Source organism: Apaloderma vittatum, unplaced genomic scaffold (genome assembly GCF_000703405.1).
Source record: "Apaloderma vittatum isolate BGI_N311 unplaced genomic scaffold, ASM70340v1 scaffold8315, whole genome shotgun sequence".
In the NCBI taxonomy this organism is placed as follows: domain Eukaryota; kingdom Metazoa; phylum Chordata; class Aves; order Trogoniformes; family Trogonidae; genus Apaloderma; species Apaloderma vittatum.
In genome coordinates, this window is record NW_009716459.1 from 51,224 (window position 1) to 72,229 (window position 21,006).

The 21,006-nt window shown below is 40.2% G+C and overlaps 1 protein-coding gene across 1 annotated transcript in view; it reads right to left on the reverse strand.

Annotated features, from left to right (window-relative positions):
• Window positions 1-19,067, reverse strand: part of EFR3A (EFR3 homolog A (S. cerevisiae)) — a 35,148-nt gene extending 16,081 nt beyond the window's left edge. Inside the window, 9 exon segments of the mRNA XM_009869539.1 lie at window positions 691-766; window positions 1,207-1,379; window positions 4,072-4,123; window positions 5,977-6,091; window positions 9,664-9,819; window positions 11,082-11,217; window positions 12,147-12,225; window positions 17,511-17,648; window positions 19,027-19,067. Coding sequence (XP_009867841.1) covers window positions 691-766; window positions 1,207-1,379; window positions 4,072-4,123; window positions 5,977-6,091; window positions 9,664-9,819; window positions 11,082-11,217; window positions 12,147-12,225; window positions 17,511-17,648; window positions 19,027-19,067 — 966 coding nt within the window.
• Window positions 19,068-21,006: the final 1,939 nt, after the last annotated feature.

A 21,006-nucleotide genomic window follows, 5' to 3' on the forward strand; every position in this document is an offset into this window, starting at 1 on the left:
GGCTTCTTTATAAATACAGTGCTGTTCCATTTTATGGAGAAGTGTACAGATAGGGACAAGGATGCAGAGAACTGCACTGTGTGTCAGACACAGGCATTCACTTCCTACTGAATATATATATATCCAGAAATAAAAAAGCCGATTTATGAAACGGAGAAAACAAAGAGTAGATCTTGAAACATTCTCAAGAATGTTCAAGTAACTGAGGAGCTTCAAGGGTTATCCTTGTGAAGACTCAGACTTGTTCATTAAGAAAGTCTCCCTGAATAGCAAATGGAAAAAATATTCTTCTAGAGGATGTTTCAGAAGATGAGTGGGGCTTTATCACCAGTGTGTGGAGGGAGGCTCTAGATCTAGTGAAGAACATCAATTATCTAAGGAAAGACCCTCAACTTCAAAAGTGTCTTTTCTTTCCTCAAAACACTGTGTTTAACAAAATCTTCGTAAAGAAACTATTATCTCAACACACAAAAAAAGAAAAAAAGGGCAGGATAAGAAGCAGGTTTTGCATGCAACACACAACTCAGCGTCACCCCAGCATTCTTAATGCAGTCTTAATTTAGTCTTAATTTGAATCAAAATCACTTGATAGTGATCTTTGCAACAGAGTTGTAGAAGAAAAGCAACGTAACTCATTCAGTTAATTTATCTTCCTTCTAGATAGAAAAGGGAACTTTTTCTTTCTATTACCTTTTTCATGAAGCTCACGTCTTGCCTTGAAATTTTGTCTCGTTTTATCTTTAGATCTGAAACATCTGGTATTATTCTACAAAGGGAATAAAAATGTTGGTTTAGCAAAAAGAAGTTGAAAGGGTAGAGGATGTGAAATATATGAACTTTCCAAACAAATCTTGAAGTAACTTCCATTTTAATTATATCCATGTTTAACAATGACATTCAAAATTCAGATGAACAGAAAGAACCATAAACAGAATTATGACAATCACGTATTACTTTTTTCTCTACCTAAAATACCACATTCTGTCTTCCACAGTTAACCAGCAGATATTTGGAATTGTCATTTAAGGTACCATGTTCTGAGGCTCACCTGTAAAATTCTTGCCATCAATAAATGGAGCACTGTGCATTTATGAAAACAGTGCATTACCATTTCAAAATAGGGAAAATGTTTAAAACTCAACAGTGCTTATCATTCAGATATTAAACTAGAATTTCAAGCAGGGCAAAACAAACAAAATGAACTACCGTATCCCTCTGAGCTTTGCTCTGTTGTCGTGCCGATCAATAAGATTATGCAGGACTTCCAAGACCAGCTGCCTCAGCTCAGAGTCCTCCATGAGTGATGGAGACAGTAACGGGTCCAGAAAAGGGGGAGGAAGCGCATTCGTTATCGTTGTCGCTTTGTATCCTGAAGTCACCTGTTCATTGTTGGAAGTAAAATTAATGTGTGTCATTACTGCACTGTAAGAATTATTTGCAGCTGTCACTCTGCGTGAGAGAGTCCAGTGCAGCCCCAAAGATGATGAAGGGAATGGAACATCTCCCTTCTGAGGAAAGGCTGAAGGAGCTGGGTCTCTCTAGCTTGGAGAAGACGGGGCTGAGGGGTGACCTCATTAATGTTTATAAATATGTAAAGGGAGAGTGTCAGGAGGACGCAGCCAGGCTCTTCTCAGGGATGTCCAGTGACAGGACAAGGGGCAATGGGTGCAAGTTGGAGCACAGGAGGTTCCACAAAAACAAGGGGAAAAGGTTTTTCCCTGTGAGGGTGACAGAGCCCTAGAACAGGCTGCCCAGGGAGGTTGTGGAGTCTCCTTCTCTGGAGACTTTCAAAATCCGTCTGGACGCGTTCCTGTGTGACCTACTGTAGGTGACCCTGCTGGACAAGGGGAGATGGATTTAAGTTGTGCCAGGGGAGGTTCAGATTAGGTATCAGGATAAATTTCTTTACTGAGAGGGTTGTCAGCCTTTGGAACAGGCTGCCCAGGGAGGTGGCTGAGTCACTGTCACTGGGGGTGTTTAAGAGAAGGGTTGATGTTGTGTTGAGGGACATGGTTTAATGGTGTTGATAGGGCTCGGAAAAGTTTGGACTCAATGATGTTGAAGGTCTGTTCCAGTCGAAAATGTTCTATGATTCTATGGTTCTAAGGCCTTTTCTGCTCCTCACCCCAGCAGTGAGGAGGCTGGGGGTGCACAAGCAGTTGGGAAGGGAAAGCCTACCCGAGCGACGTTCCAGACCGCATGGCGTCACGCACAGCAATAAAACATGAGGCAGTTTGCACAGGGTCTGGCTTTGCAAGGGGTATCAGTTAGCTGGTGGTGAGCAACTGGGTTTTTTGTTTTGAGGGTGGAGGTTTTAATTGATTTAGGTTCTTTTTTATCATTTGTTTTTGTTTTTCCTTAGTTTTGCTTTTCTTTGTTTCCTTTTTTACTTAGTAAACTGTCTTCATGTCAATTCACTTCTCTCACTTGTACCCTTCAGTTTCTCTCCCCCACCCCAGCAGTGAAGAATAAGCAAGGGACTGGGTGGTGCTTTGCTGCTTGCTCAGTTAAACCACAACACATGAACAAGTTTTATTCCTGCAGCATAACTGAAAGGAAACTGGTTGGAAGAGGAGCATGAGGTTACAAGAAGGTCTATAACCAATCATTCTGACAATGAAAAATTACTAATATTATAGGCAATAAGGCTGAAAATGAAAATGCCTACTTTTAATTAAATGCCAGGTTTTAATTGCCAAGATGTCTGCCTGTGTGTATGCAAGACAATGGACTAATTATGCTATGAAGAATTATTCTTTTTTAAAGAATACATGATGTACATGAAATAGGGAAGATTCTGTAGATTTTAGTTCTTTATCATGTGTGCAGACTACACCTTATATACCACAACAAAAGCTTTGCTCTGATCACAAATTCCTTCCCATGTTTTTCCCCAATATTTACCAATATCTGAGCAATTCATTAAGCATCAAAATATTCAGTTTCACGTCTTTGCGCCACGATGGGATTTTACTTCATTATTCTAAATGAGGATCCAATCCAAAATTCAATGTCAAAAATATTAAATTCCTTCCATGTGCACAATCTGAATCACTTAAAGCACACTTACAGACGATGCGGCACCCTGAATAATTAGAACAATTCTTAGCAACTTAAACGGAAAATTTTTAAGACAAGTGAGATAAATATTGTCAAGAACAGTTTAGGCATAGCTGAGTCTATCTTTAATGAAGACAATGTGCAAAATGACCCTCTGAGGTCCTAACACATTTTTTATCCTTAAATTGCAACTGTGAATACTCAGCTCTCCTGCAAGCCAGAATCTAGGATTTCATATTCTGACAAGTGAAAAATAGCGTAACTGATTTGTCTAACACCACACAAGTTTCATGTCAAAGCAGGGACAGAAACACATTTTCCAGGAAAGCATTCTTCTGCTTTAGTCATGAAATAATTCTTTATGCTACTTCCCCTACTTTAGTCGCTACACAGCTTTCAGCTTCTGCAACAAAATAGGCCAGGATTCTATAGCTCTACTACCCACTTGCGATTCCTACCATCAGGATGTATTTCCAGAAATATTCTTTGAAGGTTTACGGATAAAAAATGTATTTGTGATAAAATATCTAATCATACCTTACAATAAACTTGTAAAATACTGGGAAGAAAGGAATACTTGTACCTGGGGCTCTAAGGGCTTGGAGACAGGCATCCATTCCTACAGTTTTAACAGCATTAGCCATTCTACTAATTATGCCTTTTCCGGTTTCAGAGACAAAAGTGATCTCACTTTGATGTAGTCAGTCTTGCGGGCAGAACTTAACTCAGCCTGGCAGAACTTAACTATGATGTTCTTTTAGATCTGCAGATCCAATTATAACCGATGTCACTTATAGTGCTCTAAGAGATGGAGGAGTATTTCTTGAGCTACTTGTAATATCGGTTGTGAAAACACCATCAGAATTTTACCCAGTAGAACTACAGATCTATGTACTATGAAGGTATGTTTAATTTCATAATACAGTGTTGTAATACTGTATTTATATGCATAAACATATACATATCATGAAACACTGTGTGCTTATAATATACTGAACACAGAAGGCTTACCATAAGTAAAGATCTCAATAACATGATTTGAATCCTCCTAGTTCCCAAATCTCTGCAATTGGAAAAAAGGTAAAAATTAGTTTCTCTGCATATCTTCAAAATATTCTACTTCAGATGTCATTCTAACAACTGCGGTTTTTGAAAAGTGGATATGGTAGTCTTGGAAGGGATGGTCCATCACCACAAATACAGGGCAAATATTGCCAAACGAGGTGCAATAATGTAATGTTTTTGAAAGGGACATTTATACAAAGGTTTAAGAAATGAAGCACATATAATTGAAAAAACAGTTTTATATGTGAAGCAGATCTAAATCTTCACATTTCATTCAGAAATCTCTTTAACTAAAATGTTCAACTGCTACATGCTTGACTCGGTTTTCACAAGCATCAGCACTCAGAATTTTCTTCTGAATTAAAATGTAATTGAGTCTTTTAAGAAACTAGGACACTTCTTGTTTAAGTCAGACTCCAAATAAGACTGAAAAAAAAGTTATTTGCCAAGTCAGCAGGAGAAGCTGAAAGAACCTTCAGTTTAAAGATCGCAGGAAAGTACAGGGACCATTTAATCTGTTCTTCATCTGTTCTAATTTTCCATCTGCTGGCACTAAAAGTTAAATATCTATTTGTATACAGTCACATATGCACTGTTTTTGCACGATCTTACAAGATAAATGTGCACCTGGAATAAATTGCTTCATTCAAAGAGGTCCTTTCAAGAAAGTAAAAAAGGTAAAAACCCTTTTATCCAGCAAAGAGCTAAAGAAAGAGCAAGGCTCTTCACAAAACTTGGCCCCTACGTAACAGCGGAAAGTTCTGCCTTCACAGGCTCTCAGCCTGGCTATGTCCAGTTGGCAATATTATTCAAAAGCCTTGTGTAGCAGAGACGAAAATTTCACGTAAGTAATGCAGGACAGTATCAGCAGCCAAAAGGCCTGATTTATGCAGAATGACATATGTGCTTCATACTGACACACTACTCAACCCCACGTCTACACAGAATCCCATAAAGGAAAACTGGATAGTTAAAAACCAAACAAACAAGAAAAAGACTCCACACTGACCAGTAATCCAAGTACAGAATTCTAAATGGATTCGTATTTCAAATACCTTCTTAATGAGCGATAACTGCCTGGCATGGATAGATTTCTATCTTCCATGGAATGGTGTCCCATACTGCCAGGCTACAATACTATATGAAAATCTACTAAGAAGCCAGGAGAATGACAAGGACTTCCTACCTGGGATCAGACATATGTGGTACACAGTATCCATGCATACCTGGAAAGAATAGCTGCAACCTTGTCAGTGACTATCTCCATACTGAGTAAAAGCAGTTTTTAAACATAATTAGTCATTATACAAGGGAAAATGTTATGTCAGCATATGGCTTTTTTTTTTCTAAATTATAGATTTATTACAGGAGCCGGTTCACCTATAGCTTTTCCTATTTCTAAATAAATAGGGAAAAACTAAACCAAAACAAATTCAGAAGAATTTGCAGTATTTCTTAATCTGAAGTCAGCTTGTACAAAATGAAGAAAAATGAAAAATATTTGTAAATTATTCAGCTATTTGAAAAAATGTAGTCATAGTTCAATCTTCCTCATTCACAATACACATTTAAGAAGTTATGGAATTAACCACCATTAGGCAGATAATTTCAGAAACCTCTGTAGTGAGGCAGAGAGAATAAATGCTTTAGTGCAAAAAAAAGCTGCATTCCAATCAGATATTTTCTATCAGTAACACGTGCTTGTCTTGATTCTGCACAGCATTTAATGTAGCCCCTAATGAGTGAGAATCTGCATTTCAGTTTTTCTCATGTTTTTCACTTCTTAATTTATCACAATTCTAAAATATAAATCTTTATTTAGAAAGTAAAGAAAAAGTAGGATATACAAACCCAAGGTGAGTGGTATCCAGTGATTGTGAGGTTGTCCCCAGAACAGGTACTTTTCCCATAATGAACATCATGATCTCTGATCTCTGGTAATCTGGGAGATTGCTTCCAAAAAATCCTAAATAAAAATGGAATGAAATCACAGAATAAAAGATATATAAGGTCCTTCTCTTTGTAAGAAAAGCCTTGTAAATACAAGTCAAATAGATGAAGAGCTGTTTACAAGGTTAAAACAGATCAAGAAGCAGACTCATGTTGATTTCTGCTGAATGGCTTTGCAGTCTTTTCATGACACTGGCTTTCTTCTTAGGATCCTAAAACTTCCTAATTTTATCCTCCTTTAAACATACTGTTTAAAATTAAACATGTGACATCGGCTAATTTTTAACTACTGAGGAACTGGAACTGTTTCTCATGGAACACGTTGTTTTTACTTTTGTCTGTTCTTAAGTCACCATTAAATATTGCATGGGAACAGAAAGTACTATACGACCGCTACGTCGAGACTGCTGAGGCAAGAGGCTCTAGTGCTGGCACAAGCAGCTGCATCAGGGCGTATGCGTGGGGTTCCCAAACTGGGGGAATCTCCGGGGAGTGGAGACACCTGTCTGGCACCTCATGTGACATCTGACAAGACCTGTGTAGGGGCAGGAGTAACAGAAACAAGCCCCAAAAATAAGGCCCTGGGGAGTGCTAGAAACCAGAAGTGGCACGGCAGCTGGTGTGCCAGGAAGGCACAGCTCTGCCAGCTCAGCCAGGAAGCAATGGCATCACCCAGCGAAGGCCACGGCCTCTCTGAGCTCTGCACCCACCACCACTGATGCAGCTGCCCAGGCAGAGCTCTGGGGAGAACCCGCTCCCACCCGGTGTCCAGGTGCAGGGTGAGCCCTGCTCTCGCCCAGCGCCGGCCACCCGCATGAGCGGAGCTGTGGGAGATGTGCCCAGGGGGAGGAACTCTGTTCAGCGGGATGAGGTGAGGAGGCTGAGGAGTATCAAGGGGTCTGAGAGGGAGACAGTGTACTGGAACCACATCCCACCTTCCTGGGACAGGTCTGTCACACAGACAGGACACATGATATGGAGGATTCTCGATCCTCTCTCAGGCAGAATGGGGTGACTGAAGGGACAGGGGACAACGGTGACAAGCTCCTGTCCAGCACAGCAAGCACATCTCCCCCACACTCCAGGCACCCTCACACAAAAGGTATGAGGCTCTGCAAGTGGAACCCAACAGTGACAAGGACGAAGGCTCATCCAGCTTGGAGGTGTCACTGACATCAGCCTATGTCCTGCATTAACACCACTTCCGTAAAGAGAAAAAGATGGTCATTGTCATGTGAGACTCTCTTCTGAGAGGAACAGAAGGCCCAGTATTTTAACCTGACCCACTTCTTAGGGAAGTCTACTGCCTCCCTGGGGCCTGGGTTAAAGATGGGAAGAGAAAGCTTCCTATCATGGTATGGCCCTCGGATTTTTAACTCTTACTGCTTTTTCATATAGGCAACAATGAAGTTGCAACAAGAAGTCCAAGGGTGATCACAAGAAATTCCAGAGCCTTGGCATGAGAAGTTAAAGGGTGGGCGAAGTGGGAGGGTGCCACTGTAAGTAAAAGAGGGGTTGGATTGTATGGTGTTTACAGCTGGCATTGACACTGTTAGGGGCCTCTGGCTAAGGACGAAGGGGAAAGAAATTAATGTGGATGTAGTTGTTGCAGTCTATTATAGACCACCCAGTCAGATGTCATTACACCGATGAATTGTTCTACAGGAAGTAAGCGATACCTCTAGAACAACTGCCCTTGTGTTTAAGGTGTGATTTTAATTTCCCAGATATCCACTAGAAATATCATACAGTGAACACAAACAAGTCCAGGAAATTTTTGAAGCACGTTGAAGATAACTCCTTGGTGGCAGGTACTAAGGGAAGGTGCCCTCTTGGATTTGTTGTTTGTAAACAAAGAGGGACTCATGAGCGAATCGGTGAGCAGTGGATGTCTGTGTCACAGTGACCACGAAGCAGCTGAATTTCATATCGTTGGCTGGAGAAAAACTGCCAGTAAAACTTTGACCCTCCATACAGGGAGACCAGACTTTGGGTTGCTGAAGGAGCTAGTTAGTGAGCCCCCCTGGGAATCTGCTTTTGAAGGTACAGGAGTCCATGAATGCTGGTCACTTTTTAAGAGCCATCCTTTAAGAGTGCAGAAGCAGGCAATTCCAAAGTGGTGGAAGCAACCAATGGAAAGCAATTCCAAAGCTGGAAGCAAGCAGGGCAGAAGGATGGCTTGGCTGAGCAGGGATCTTCTCCTAGAACTTCGCCAGAAAAGGAAAGTGTATGGACACTGGAAACAAGGACAGATGACACAGCAGGACCACAGAGATTCTGTTTCACAACTTCAGGGAGAAAATTGTGTGGCCAAAGATCAATTAGAGTTCAAGATGGCCAGCAGTGTGAAGGACAACAAAAAGGGCTTTTTAAAACATGCTAACAGCAAAAGGAGGAGATAACATTGGTTCATTGCTTGATGAGGTATGCAGTTTTGGATGTCTTAATATAAGAAGGACATCAAACTGTTAGTGTGTGCAATGGAGGCTGACCGAGACAGTGAAAGGCCTCAAGCACAAGACATAGGAGGAACAGCTGATGTCACTTGGCTTCTTCAGTTTGGAGACGAGAAGGCTGAGGGTGACCTCACTGCAGTCTACAACTTCCAGGGGGACAGCAGAGAGGGAGGTGATGACAGGACATGAGAAAATAGAATGAAGCTGTGTCAGGCTAAGTTCAGATGGGACATTAGGAAAAGGTTCTTCACTTGAGAGGGTGGTTGGTCACCGGAACAGGTTCCCCAGGGAAGTGGTCACAGCACCAAGCCTGTCTAAGTTCAGGGACTTAATGATCCTGATGGGTCCCTTCCATCTGTTCTATTCTATTCTGTTGCTGTGCAATAGTATAAATGTATCTTTAACAGAAAGAATTATTTTGTAAGGTTGGGTTTGGGGGATTTTTTTTTTTTTTTGCCGAAGGTGTTAGTATTTTAACTTGGATTTTTACTGTAATGGTAATAAATAGTCTATCATATATTTACTATTGCTCTAGAAAGCTTCAAAACATAAACGTTCAGTGAACTGTACATTCAGTGAACAACATTTAAGTTACACTCCTCCATGTTCGTTAAGTAAAGGAATGCACATCAAAAATGCACTACAATATTTAGCATCACTACCATGGAGAGAAAATCTGAAAAAAAAGGAGAGGCTATTTTAATGAAATCATTCACAAAAAGCGTCACTCTCACTTTCAGTATTGTGCTTAAAAGTACTTCAGTCAAGTAACGGTAGCACAACTGGCCATTAGGTGTCATTGTTGCCATTATGCTTAATATTGGTCTCCACAAATTTTCAAGTTAATACCTACTAAAATACATTATTGTATATGATTGCTTCCAGTATGATTTTTGTAAAAGGACTAATATTACTAAGAGTAGAGAACGTCTATATTTCAAGGTCCCTATAATGGTACAACCAACAAACTAGCAGTGTTTTTAACTTTCAATGAGTGTTTTGGATATCTGCTCAGTTAACGACTAAAAGAACAGTCTTTCAGAAGTCAAATACGTGAAGTGAGCCTGAGATTTAGAGGAAGGGGGCAAAGAAGAGGAATTTTAAGTAACCCTATGTTACTTTCTCTACTCACCAATTGTTTGAATAATAGCATTCTGGACAATCCTCTCATCACTCTCCTTGGAGCTTGTGCTGAAAGTGGTACTTCAAAGCCTATCACCCAGCTCAAAGTCAACACTGATGCGCAAGTGCTTCAACAAAGTATTAAAAACTTCCAGAACTGTTGGACCTGGAAACAACATATAAGAATGATTGAACCTGTCAAGGGAAAGATGCCTTCAGAAAAAGAAAACTAAGTTTCAATCCCTTTTCAGGAAAAATCAGATTAAGCTGAAAAGAACAAGTGAAATTCACTGTTTCAGGGATATGGTTTAGCAATAACTCTTCAAGTGTGCCTACACTTTGGTATTTTAGAAATTATTTTGGAACTGGGAAATGCAATCAGGTAATGCACAATCCATTACTACCAAGTTGTACTGGGTCTGGCTGAGTCTGTGTGTTGCTGTGCTTTGGATCTGTGAACGAGATAGCACTGAAAACACATCTGTGTTTTGGCTGCTGCTGCACTGCGCTAAAAAGTGTCAAGGCTTTTTCTTTTCCCCACTCTTGCCCTCTAGAGTAGGCTGGGGCGTGCTAGGAACTGGGAGGAGACACAGACTGGGCCAATCCACCCAAACTGACCAAAAGGCTACACTATATGATACCACGTCACACCCAGCAGTAAAATTTCAAGGGAAGGAGGAGGAAGGCATGTTTGAACATCTGCCTGTCAATGGGAAGTATTGGATAAATTCCCTTGTCTTCCCTGTGCACAGCTTTTGCTTCACCCATTAAATGTCTTCATCTTGATCCATGAGACTTCTAACTTTCTACCTTCTCCCCGGCCTGTGGGAAATGGCAGTGAGCAAAACTGCTGCCTAAAGTCAAGATTTAAGAAAGTTTTATGTAAAAAATAAGTGGTTGCTGAAACATCAACAATGGGTTAAACTGCAGGTACTTGCAGTTTAATTTCAGTTATTTGAAAACCTGCTACTAAAATCCAGTTCTACATACTAGATCAAACAATGAACTCCTCTCATAATATAGTAATAGACCACACAATTCTCAAAGATCATTTCACTCGAGTCCCACATTACTGGTCATCTCGTTGCAGCTGTACAACAAAGCGACTGCGCTCTGCATGTTTTGTACAGTGACTGTCAGACTGTGTGACTTCTCCTCAAACAGGAATTCCTGCCTTTCACAAGGCTGTAAAATACATCTGCTCATTTTTCAAATGCAAAGGATTATAAAAAAGTCAAATGCCCACGTAAGTACGTTTGAGTAATTGCAAACTGAGTAAGATTTCAAGCATGTTATCAGCACAAAGGAGAACGTTATGAATACAAAATCTTCTTAAAACACATGCTTTCATCCAGTCCGAAAATAAAGGAAAAATGAGCACCACCCTTCAAAGCTACCCTATGACCTGATGCCTTTAAGACAACTTACCTATTGATCCTTTAGCTGCTATTGCAACTGCTTCCAAAAGAACCTGAATAATGCCAGCGCGAACTCGAGGTGAGTCCCTTTTGCGAATATCAAGGTGTCCAAGAATTTCTTGTATTACATGATGGGAGTATTGTGCCTATTAAAAAACAAACAAATAATAAGAAAGGCTTCATTTGCAACTTTAATAAGAATAAACTCATGCACCATTCAGCTATAGTCAAAACCGTGTTTCTATTCTGTAAAATTCTTACTCATAAATTTATCTAAGTTTCACTCAACTCATGATTAAATCCAGATTTAAAAAGACCTACAAAAACTACCATGACAGATGAAGACACACAGGTCCATCCAGCCCAGTATATAAAAGTTTAGAGCATTAAAATAGCCCAGAACACCTACAAGCACAGAGGAAGCGTGAAGTGGTACTTCAGTCAGCTATCTGCAGTTCAAGGACTTCAGCCAGTCTTACAAAAAAGCACCACTGATACAAACACCAAGAAAACTCAGTTTTCCTCTAGAAAGCTGGAATTATATTACTTCATCTTTTGCATGTCTGTGCTTGACACAATTCAAGAATTAGACTTTGATCACATTTACAATAGACAATAGAGACCGCCCATTAGTAAAAGTTAATTAGCACGACACAGTTCCACGTGAAGTTGGTTTCTTAGGTAGTAAAAGCAGTACAGTGTACTGGCATGAAGAAATGACCAACTTAGGAGAGACTGGGCACAACATCAGGTCAGTAGGACTATCCTGCTCCTTGTTCAGAAACTTGCTGAGGGACCTCTGCACTACCTTCTACTGAGAATTCCCAAATATCTTTTGTTCTTCTGCAAGTGGACATTAATTAAAAGTAAACCAGGTAACTTCTCTTCACAAACAATGATTAGTTTACCAGCTGAAAAGTTTAAAGAGTAAGGCTAAAGAACAATGGAAAGAAAACTTCTGGATTCTTTGACTTCAAGGGCTGTCTACTACTATCATGGTGAGGTGAGCACTTAATTCTGTCTCACGTGCTTGAAACATGTATGCAAGGAAAATAAATCCTGGAGAAAATCCTACCTGTATAGAATACATGATGATTTTGAAGCAGGAAACAGCAAATTCATTGGGATCCCATAGCCTATGATGGTCTAAATGCCTGTAACCAAAAATTAAGGGGTCTGAAATAATGACATTCCACAGATGTAACAAGTGGCACTTTATAGTTTTCTCAAAATTCACCTCAAAGGAATTATTTCCTTACATAAAGTTTCTAAACAATGGCTTAAGACCTAGATCAGAAAACTAAAACTTCCGAAAAGCATTTGCTTTCAAGATTTAGGATGTGATCACAAAACATTTCTGTTGCAACACAATTTTCCATCTTCTAGTTTCAGGATTTTAAGGAATCTAGTCATACCAAAGGTACACAGATAAGAAATGCACTGTTTCCATACAAAGTGCATACAAAAAAATTGCTGTGACATTATACTCTTATTTACATGAAAGAGACAAAATGAAGAGGAGGGTTATAAAACCATGACAGACTTTTACTCTAAATAAGGTACAGAGCTGGTTTTGAATTGGGAGTTACAGGACAATTAAGGTTGAATGCTATATCCAGAATACATACTCATTTTCACAGTAGTTTCGTGAGTAATATATATGGAAACCAAAAATGAGCTACTCTTTGCGTCTATACTCCTTTATCGCTCTGAAGCATTTCAACACTTCCTTTAAGAAATATCAAAATGAAATCAGAACAGATCCAAGCCAATGCATTCTATGAGTCTATGCATCAGTTTCTCTTCAAATAGGATGGGGACAACCAGTGAAAAATTCTGTCAGAGTTTCAAGCAAAGACAGGAATTTCTGCCTATCCCTGTGCTGAAAGCTATGAATAGCGCACACATCAAATTCTCCAAAAAGGAAATCTGAGCACCTTGAAACTAAGTGCATTTTTAAATCTAGAACGCTGAAAAAAAATTATTTGGGATGTCTTCTTAATTGGAATGATTTAGGTTTAAAAAAAAAAAAAGTAAACCTCATAAACCAACAACCAAAAAAAAAATCCCATAAAATCCCCTAAAAATAAAACAAGTTTTCTACAGAAACTGAATTTAATAAACAAAAAGAATAGGCAGGAATATGTTTAGGGGAAATGCGCATGAAATTACTATATGAAAAGCTGTGATATTGTAAAAGGAAATGGTAGGGAGGTAAAGTATTAATGAGTTTAAGACCTAGTACCAAAATGAAGTAGGAGATTCATCCCTTTATATCCCAAAATGTTCCTTGGTTTTCTTTACTCTGTTGTAGGAAGTAGTGTCACTACCAGACCCGGGCTGGGATAAAAGCCCAAACAATGGGATGCAAGGATGAGAGAGGGACTGTGAGAAAGAGTTGGTGGCATGATGAAACACAGAATCATAGAATTGCCTGGACTGGAAAAGAGCTTTAAGATCATCAAGTCCAATCATTAACCTAACGAATTTAAGTAGTGTTTTTAAATAAGTATCCCAGCTACAGAATCACTTTGGTCTGCCCTTGCTCAAAGAATGTGATAAGCATCTACAGACGGTTCAAATAATAAACCTGAAAGCACAGAGGGGAAAGGGGGCAGGACACTCTGAACACCAGAGGACTGACTGAATGCTTTAACCTCCTTTGTCTAGGATCTGGAGGTCTCAGTTAACTCCCCGGCCAGCTGCTGCCAGCCTAGTGACCCAGCTGAGTACACAGGTCTCCTTCAAGGCTCATTAAACCAGCTGGCACAAAAGTACCCTCCCCTGTGCCCTGAACTACCTTGCAGTCCATTGCAGAGCTAAGAAAATGTACTGCAATTTTGACACATGACACACCTATAACAGAAATCTGTTTCAGGAATTTTAAAGGCGTAAATTTGTCTGCCAAGATAACAGCGTATTTGCATTAGTAAGTATTAAACTGGACTACCTGTTGGGGACAGCTGCCTTTCTTGAGCGAATTTCAAACATGCAGCTATATTTAATCCTGCCTTGGGGTAGAAAGACAAGCAAAATAACCTCTTTAAATCCTTGAAGGCTTAGCAGCTCGTAACATATTTATTCATGTCATCTTTCTCTGATATTATGCCAGCTGAGTCCATCATTTCTTGCACATGATAGCTATTTACACCACAGCTAATCTATCTTCTTTTTGTCCCCAAAAATACAAAGTTATACTCCCTGCTATCTTCTCCTGGTTGGAACCGATCCTTTAATGTTTCAGACTAGCATGCGTTCTTTGTTACATTTCGACAGTTCCTCTTCAACTGCCCCAGAGATTCATTCAGGCAGATTACAGTCAACTACATTTTATATTGAGGTTTTTTTAAAAAAAAGCTTTCCTCTCAAAAAAGACAGTTTTATTTTTCCAGAAGGGCCAAGTATTAGCTTTTCAGATAGCTGAAATGATGGGAAGACAGCAGGGGGAAAAATGACATCCCAGGTTAATGTTTTGTGCAATAGCTCAATGGGCAGCATACTTCGTATACTGAAATTTTCCTAAGAAAAAGAACATTAGATTACCATAGATGATATATTTCATTTGTCATAGTGCAGGCAGTGTATCCAATGTAGTTTTGTTATTTGTAAAAGATGGTAAATGGTATTTTCAGCATGGTGCATTTAGTTTAGGTAAAATCAAGTCACACTCTTATCCTTTTCTCAATTACTTTTTGTTTAATTAAAAAATATTTAAGTAAGACTGCAAAATATTTTATTGCTGGATTAACAAATGCCAACCTCGGTCTTCCATTAATATCTGCTGCATATATACAGCCAATGTGCACCAGTAGGTTTCTCAAATTAAAGGAAGCAGCAGAACCAATGGTACAAATTACTAATTTATGGAGTAAGAGACATTAATGGTCCCTGCATTCACTCATATTATCACGTATGTAAGCAATCCTTACAGTACAAAATGATACACTGATACCAACGTTTAGAAAGCAGAACTGAGGAATGTATGGAAATACACCAAATAATCTTCTTGCACATCATGTTTGCTGAAAGAATATTAAATGACAGACTTCTGATACTCAAACTCCTTGCACAGATCATGTGATAACTCACATGAATGGAAATACAGTGAGATGAACTGGGTTTAACTTGTTATACTTGGGAAGTTTTTTATATTTGCTAGATTTCTAATTTATTCATCACTGCAAATTTATGCTAAGTAAACCTAAACAGCTTCTAACTGTTGATGCAATTTTTTTTCATATCAAATTGATATAATTCTTTTATTTTCATTATGCAGTTTGCCAGATTGATCTGTCAGGTTTCATTAAAAATGAGAATTTAAGAGTTTCTAGCTAATACATGCAGACATGTAAAACCACAGAGATTTTCTGCCAAATGCAAGGAAAATTAAGGTCAACCCAAATCCATACCAGGAGGCCAAATTCAGATTTCAACGATCTTCATTATATTTAAATCCCTGAATCTCTGAATGTACTCAGCCTCAGCAAGAAGCACTATTCTCTTGGTTCTGCAGGGAAGCGATGGCATGGTGCCTGATATTCCAAAGCCACGTGAAGCAAGCCTTCAAGTGGGGAACTGAACCTGCATCTTCAGCACTAGCATGCAATAGGCAGCCTTATCTTTGTTTCCAGAGCTTTCTTAAAACCCGTGAAATTGTTGAACATTGTTAGGAAAAATTGTTTTCTAATCAAGTATAGATAAACTAAGTCAGGTTTTTCAATCAAAGTCACCTTTTTTTTAGGAAAAACAGCTTGGACATCACGTATTCTGTATCTCTTCTTCTTCGAAAATATTAAAGCTTTACAACAGTTATTTATAAAAAGATACATTTATTTGGCAAGTCTTCCTCAAAATGAAACACAAAAATGGTGACACAAAAATGGTCATGTAAGAGATAACATATTTTGAGTGACTGTTCTTTATCTACTCATTTCAGCACACAAATGTATCATGTGGCACGTAGAGATGCACAAAGAATCAAGCAGTTCCTTAGGATTATAGTGAGTAAGAAAAGAACAAACTAGAAACAACACTTTGAGTACATAAAGCCTTGGATTTGCCTCAGGCAATGCAGGTGGGACACCTTCTCAAATCCCAAATCAAGCACTAACTCTAGTCTAGGGAACCGGGAATTATTTGTGGGAAACTTCCCTGATGCTGAAATGACTGAAAAGACTGAACGAACTGCACATGCTGATAAAGTTTTAGGATAAGCCCATAAAAGTAACTTGAAAGTAATAAACAGCTGCAGTAAGGTTCCAAAAAGCCCACCCAGACTGTTTAGTATCTAAACGCTCTCTCTAGTGGCATGCATTTTGAAAGAAAGCAAATTTTAAATTTAGGATAAAATTAAAATCTTTTTAACAAAATCCTCAACTTTGTAACAATTAAAACCCCCTAACAGACTGTTATAATAAGAAAGCAGGATAATACCATAGTTCTTTGCATTTAATGCTTCTGGGTGAAAAACAAAGGGCTACTAAAGTTTTCTCCTCTCCATACCTACCCTGCCTTCTTTTCGCATTTCTGTTTTTACTTAACAGTAGTAACTTGAAAACGGCTTTCGGTAACTTGAAAGTTCTTCACTGTGTGAATGGAATATTTAGTATTTGTGGGAAAAACTAAGTCATCTAAGAGAAGATATTCCCATAACAGGTGAGTATCTTGAAAATCTACACCAAGGAGAAAGCAGCTTATCACCAGGAAAAGCCAAGGTTTTAAAGTAGTATCACTGAGTTTAGAGCTTCCTGCAAAGATTTCTCCTCAGAATGTGGAAGTGAAAGAAGCAGATTTAAGTAATCTCAGTGCCTGTAGGTGTTTTCACATTGTATTTTTCAAGGTAACAACTGAGGCAACGCACAGAACTGAAAAATGATGGATTTCATAGTTAATACATCAGCTGAAATTTGCTCTGTGTGCCTTTGTGCATAATGTGTGTACTGTGTGCACATCTGCAATCCACTAATAAATGAGCTGCTAAATACATTTCTCACAGAATATCAAAATAGGTCTTGGAAGAAAATGGCAAGAAAGTAGAAATCTTAACATTATGTGTTCATCTGGGCACAGCACTCTTTCGTGTTACTTGTATTTCACTTGGCTTGTCTCTTCACTGACTACAACAGTTATCTATAGGACATTAATATCTGGAATAAACAGTTTCACAGTCAAAAGAAAGGCCAGCTCAGGTAACAACCCATCCAAGTCGTTATGTTGAACTTCTAAAATCAGTAAAATGGGACACACATTTCACAACTATCTTCAAGTTAACATATAGGGAACAAAGAGGTGAGATTAAAAGAGGGTCAATTTCTTAAAGAAACATGAATGGAATTCCTCAGGTTGCAAAGGAGGAAGGAATTTAATGTGACGTAATTAGAGGATGAAATACAACAGAAAAATCTCTTAAGAGAAGACCTTCTATGAATTTTCAACTTACGCAAAAACTGGTCTGACTGCATTATTCATATTTCCATAAGTTGCTCGTCCTAGTAATTCCCTGAAACAGTTTTCGGCCAGCAGAGCAGGATTTTCTTCCTTCTCTCCTCCTGCAGGAGAGGATGGAGGGCCTATTCTGCTGAAATAAGACAAAATTACATTTATTTTACTACTGATTAATATTCATGTTCTTCACTGTACCCTTACCTGTGGTTCTACAACGTTCATGAGTCACTCTCTTGATCTAGGTAAGAATCATATCTCACATATGCGTCAAACCAGAAACCTGAATAAAACATTTTATTATCTTATAGCAGGACTATACGTCATCCTCTGTTCATTCAATAGTGACCACTGTATTAGCAAATATTTATAAGGTAAAAAAATGGCTGTTAGTATCAGTTAGTATAGTTTAACTGCATTTTGACAAAAGACTACTCATTGCTAACAATGAAGGCTGTGAAACCATGCGAAAACTGAGGCAGAACCTTAGTCATTTTGTTCAGACTAATGATCTCAGTCATCTGCCCCCTGCTGAATCCACACTGTGTGGGTGAGTGTAAAATAAAACTCCAATATTTCTGTGGAAACAGATGGCTTGTCAGTTGGGGAAAAAAAAAGTCTGATTGAACTAATTGGAACATTATCACCCACATAGTTACCTCTAACTAGCTAGTGTACAGGTTAGTCACCTTCTAACCCACTGTCTCCCAACAATATTATGGAGAGGATTCTACTGAGAGGATTTGACACGGTGTCTGTGCCCAGGTGCTGGCAGTGGGGCTGCCTGTCCATATCCATCTGGTGGCAACTGCAGGTTTGGGAAAGGTCCAAAGGCCTCGGGGAGGGCCCCAGGCACAGTGGAGGGATATTTCCTGCAGGAATTGCGGCTGCGGAGAGCCCAGGTGGAGCAGGTTGTCCCTGAAGGATGGCAGTCCAGGGAAGTGGCGACACTGGAGCAGGGAGATGGGGCAGGAGGGAGGAACAACCAGGAGAGAGGGGCTGGGGCGGGCTGTGCCTCTCAGAGGGAGAGGAGGAGGGAAGGGGTGAAGGAAGAAGCTGGGAATGGAGGAAGGTTGGGAGAGGTGTTTTTGTCTATGCTTCTCACTACTCACATCTATTTTTGGCAACTGGCAATATGTTAAATTAATTTTCCTCCAGCTGAGTCTGCTTTGCCTGTACAGTAACTGGTGAGTGATGTCCCCACCTTCATCTCAGTTCATGAGCTGCTTCATCCTATTTTCTCCTTTGTCCTGCAGGGTGGCAGAGGCACAGTGAAAAAAATCACAGAACAGTTTTGGTTGGAAAAGACCTTCAAGATCATTGAGTCCAACCTTTGTCCTAGCCCTATCACCACCACTAAACCAAGTCCGTAAGCACAACATGTACCTGTCTCTTAATCACCAGGTGGGAGTCTGGCATTTAGCCAGTGCTAATCCACTGCAAGGAATGAAAATGTAAACATAATATCTATTATAATGTCTGCATTAGTACATACAAACCTCTGATTTTTTTACCTTATTAAAATATCACTGTCTGTCAAGTTGTTTTTTGCCATGGAGTACCCTTCACCTCCCTGATACCACTAGACAACTGGATACCCATATTTTTCACGTTTTATTACTACTAACTTTGAGGTTACAAAAACCCCAAACAACACCTTTCACATTTGGAAATATATGATGTTAATTTCCCCATACTACATTTATAAAGGTGGCCCTTGCTGGAGGATTTTTCTTTCCCACTTTCCCTAAAAGCATTCCTCTGAAAAAGAAACATAGCAACTGATGTCTTCAGTCAGAAGATAGTAACAACAAAACAATACAGCCTGTCAAAATCTGCATCAGATAAATACAATGTGAGAAGTGTTAAACTGCCTAAGTTTTACTGAGAAATTTGTCCTTAAACAAGAAGATTGCAGTTATTTCAATCATAGAAATGTACTACTGATAGGAAAACTTCTCTTTTCCAGGCTCAACAACCCCAGCTTTCAGCCTTTCCTCAAACAAGAGATGTTCCATCCCTCCGATCACTTCTGTGGCCCTCCCATGGACTTGCTCCAACAGGTCCATGTCTTTTTCTGTGCTGAGTGTGAATCTACCCTCTTTTAGTTTGAAACCATTCCCCTCTGTCCTGTTGACACAGACACCAAATATAAGTTTGTCCCCATCTTTCTTATAAGCCCTCGTACGGCCATAATAAGTTCGGGAAATGGACACAGCATGGCAGGTGGGGTCTCACTGGAGCAGAGCAGACGGGCAGAGTGACCTCCCTTGACCTGAAGCCACACTGCTTTTGACGTAGTCCTGGACACGGTTGGCCTTCTGGGCTGCAAACGCACACGTTGGCTCATGTCCAGCTTTTCCCTCACCAGTATCCTCAAGTCCTTCTTCGTGGGGCTGCCCTCAATCCCTTCACCCCCCAGCCTGTATTGGTACCCGGGATTATGCTGACCGAGGTGCAGGACCTTGCACTGGGCCCTGTTAAGCCTCATGGGGTCCACAAGGGCACACTTCTCAAGCTGGTCCAGGTCCCTCTGAACGGTACCCCAGCCCCCAGGCATGTCACCCACACCGCTCAGCTTGGTGCCACCTGCAAATCCGCTGAGGGTGCACTCAATCCTGCTGCCAAAAATATTAAACAATAGCTTGGTCCCAATACAGAGCAGAGGGACACCGCTCATCACTGATCTCCATGTGGACACTGAGCCGTTGATCACTAGTCTATGGATGCAAACACCCAGTCAATTCCTTACACACTGAATAGTGCATCCATCAAATCCATCTCTTTCCAATTTAGAGACAAAGATGTTGTGGCGACCCGTGACATCCCTCTCCATTCACAAACAGCAAGTCCAGGAGGGCATCTTTCCAGTTGGCTCACTGAGTACTTGTGACAAGAAGTTAATTTTCACAAATTTCAAGTATTTCCCTGACCTGCTTGTCATAGTAGTATGATACTCCCAGCTTGATGTCTAGGAAGTTGAAATTTGCCAAAACAACAAGGGTTACTCATCCAGAGGTTTCTCCTAATTCCCTAGAGAACAAGTCCTCAGCGCTAGCATCCTGGATGGGTGATCATTAGCAGACGCTCACTACTACATCTCCTTTGTTTTCCCTCCCCCTAATCCTCATCCAGAAGTTCTGAACCACATCTTCACTAACTGTGAGGGCTTTACAACCAAACCTCTCCCTTACGTACAGGGCAACACCTCCACCTCACCTCCTCTTGCCTACACCCCTCCTGAAGAGCCTGTAACCCTCCAGCCCATCACTCCACTCGTGGGACTCCTTCCACCGAGTCTCACTGACACCAGCAGCTCTGGGAACTGACCAAGGCTTCCAGCAGAAGGCATCTGCAACCACAGGCCCCGATATTCCCCCCTTAATCCCTTCCCATGAGGCACTGGAGAGGCTGCTGGGGGTGGGGTGGAACACTGGGAGCCCCAACATTCCCTCCCGGGACACCCCCCAAACAGGCCAGAGCCCAGGCCTGAG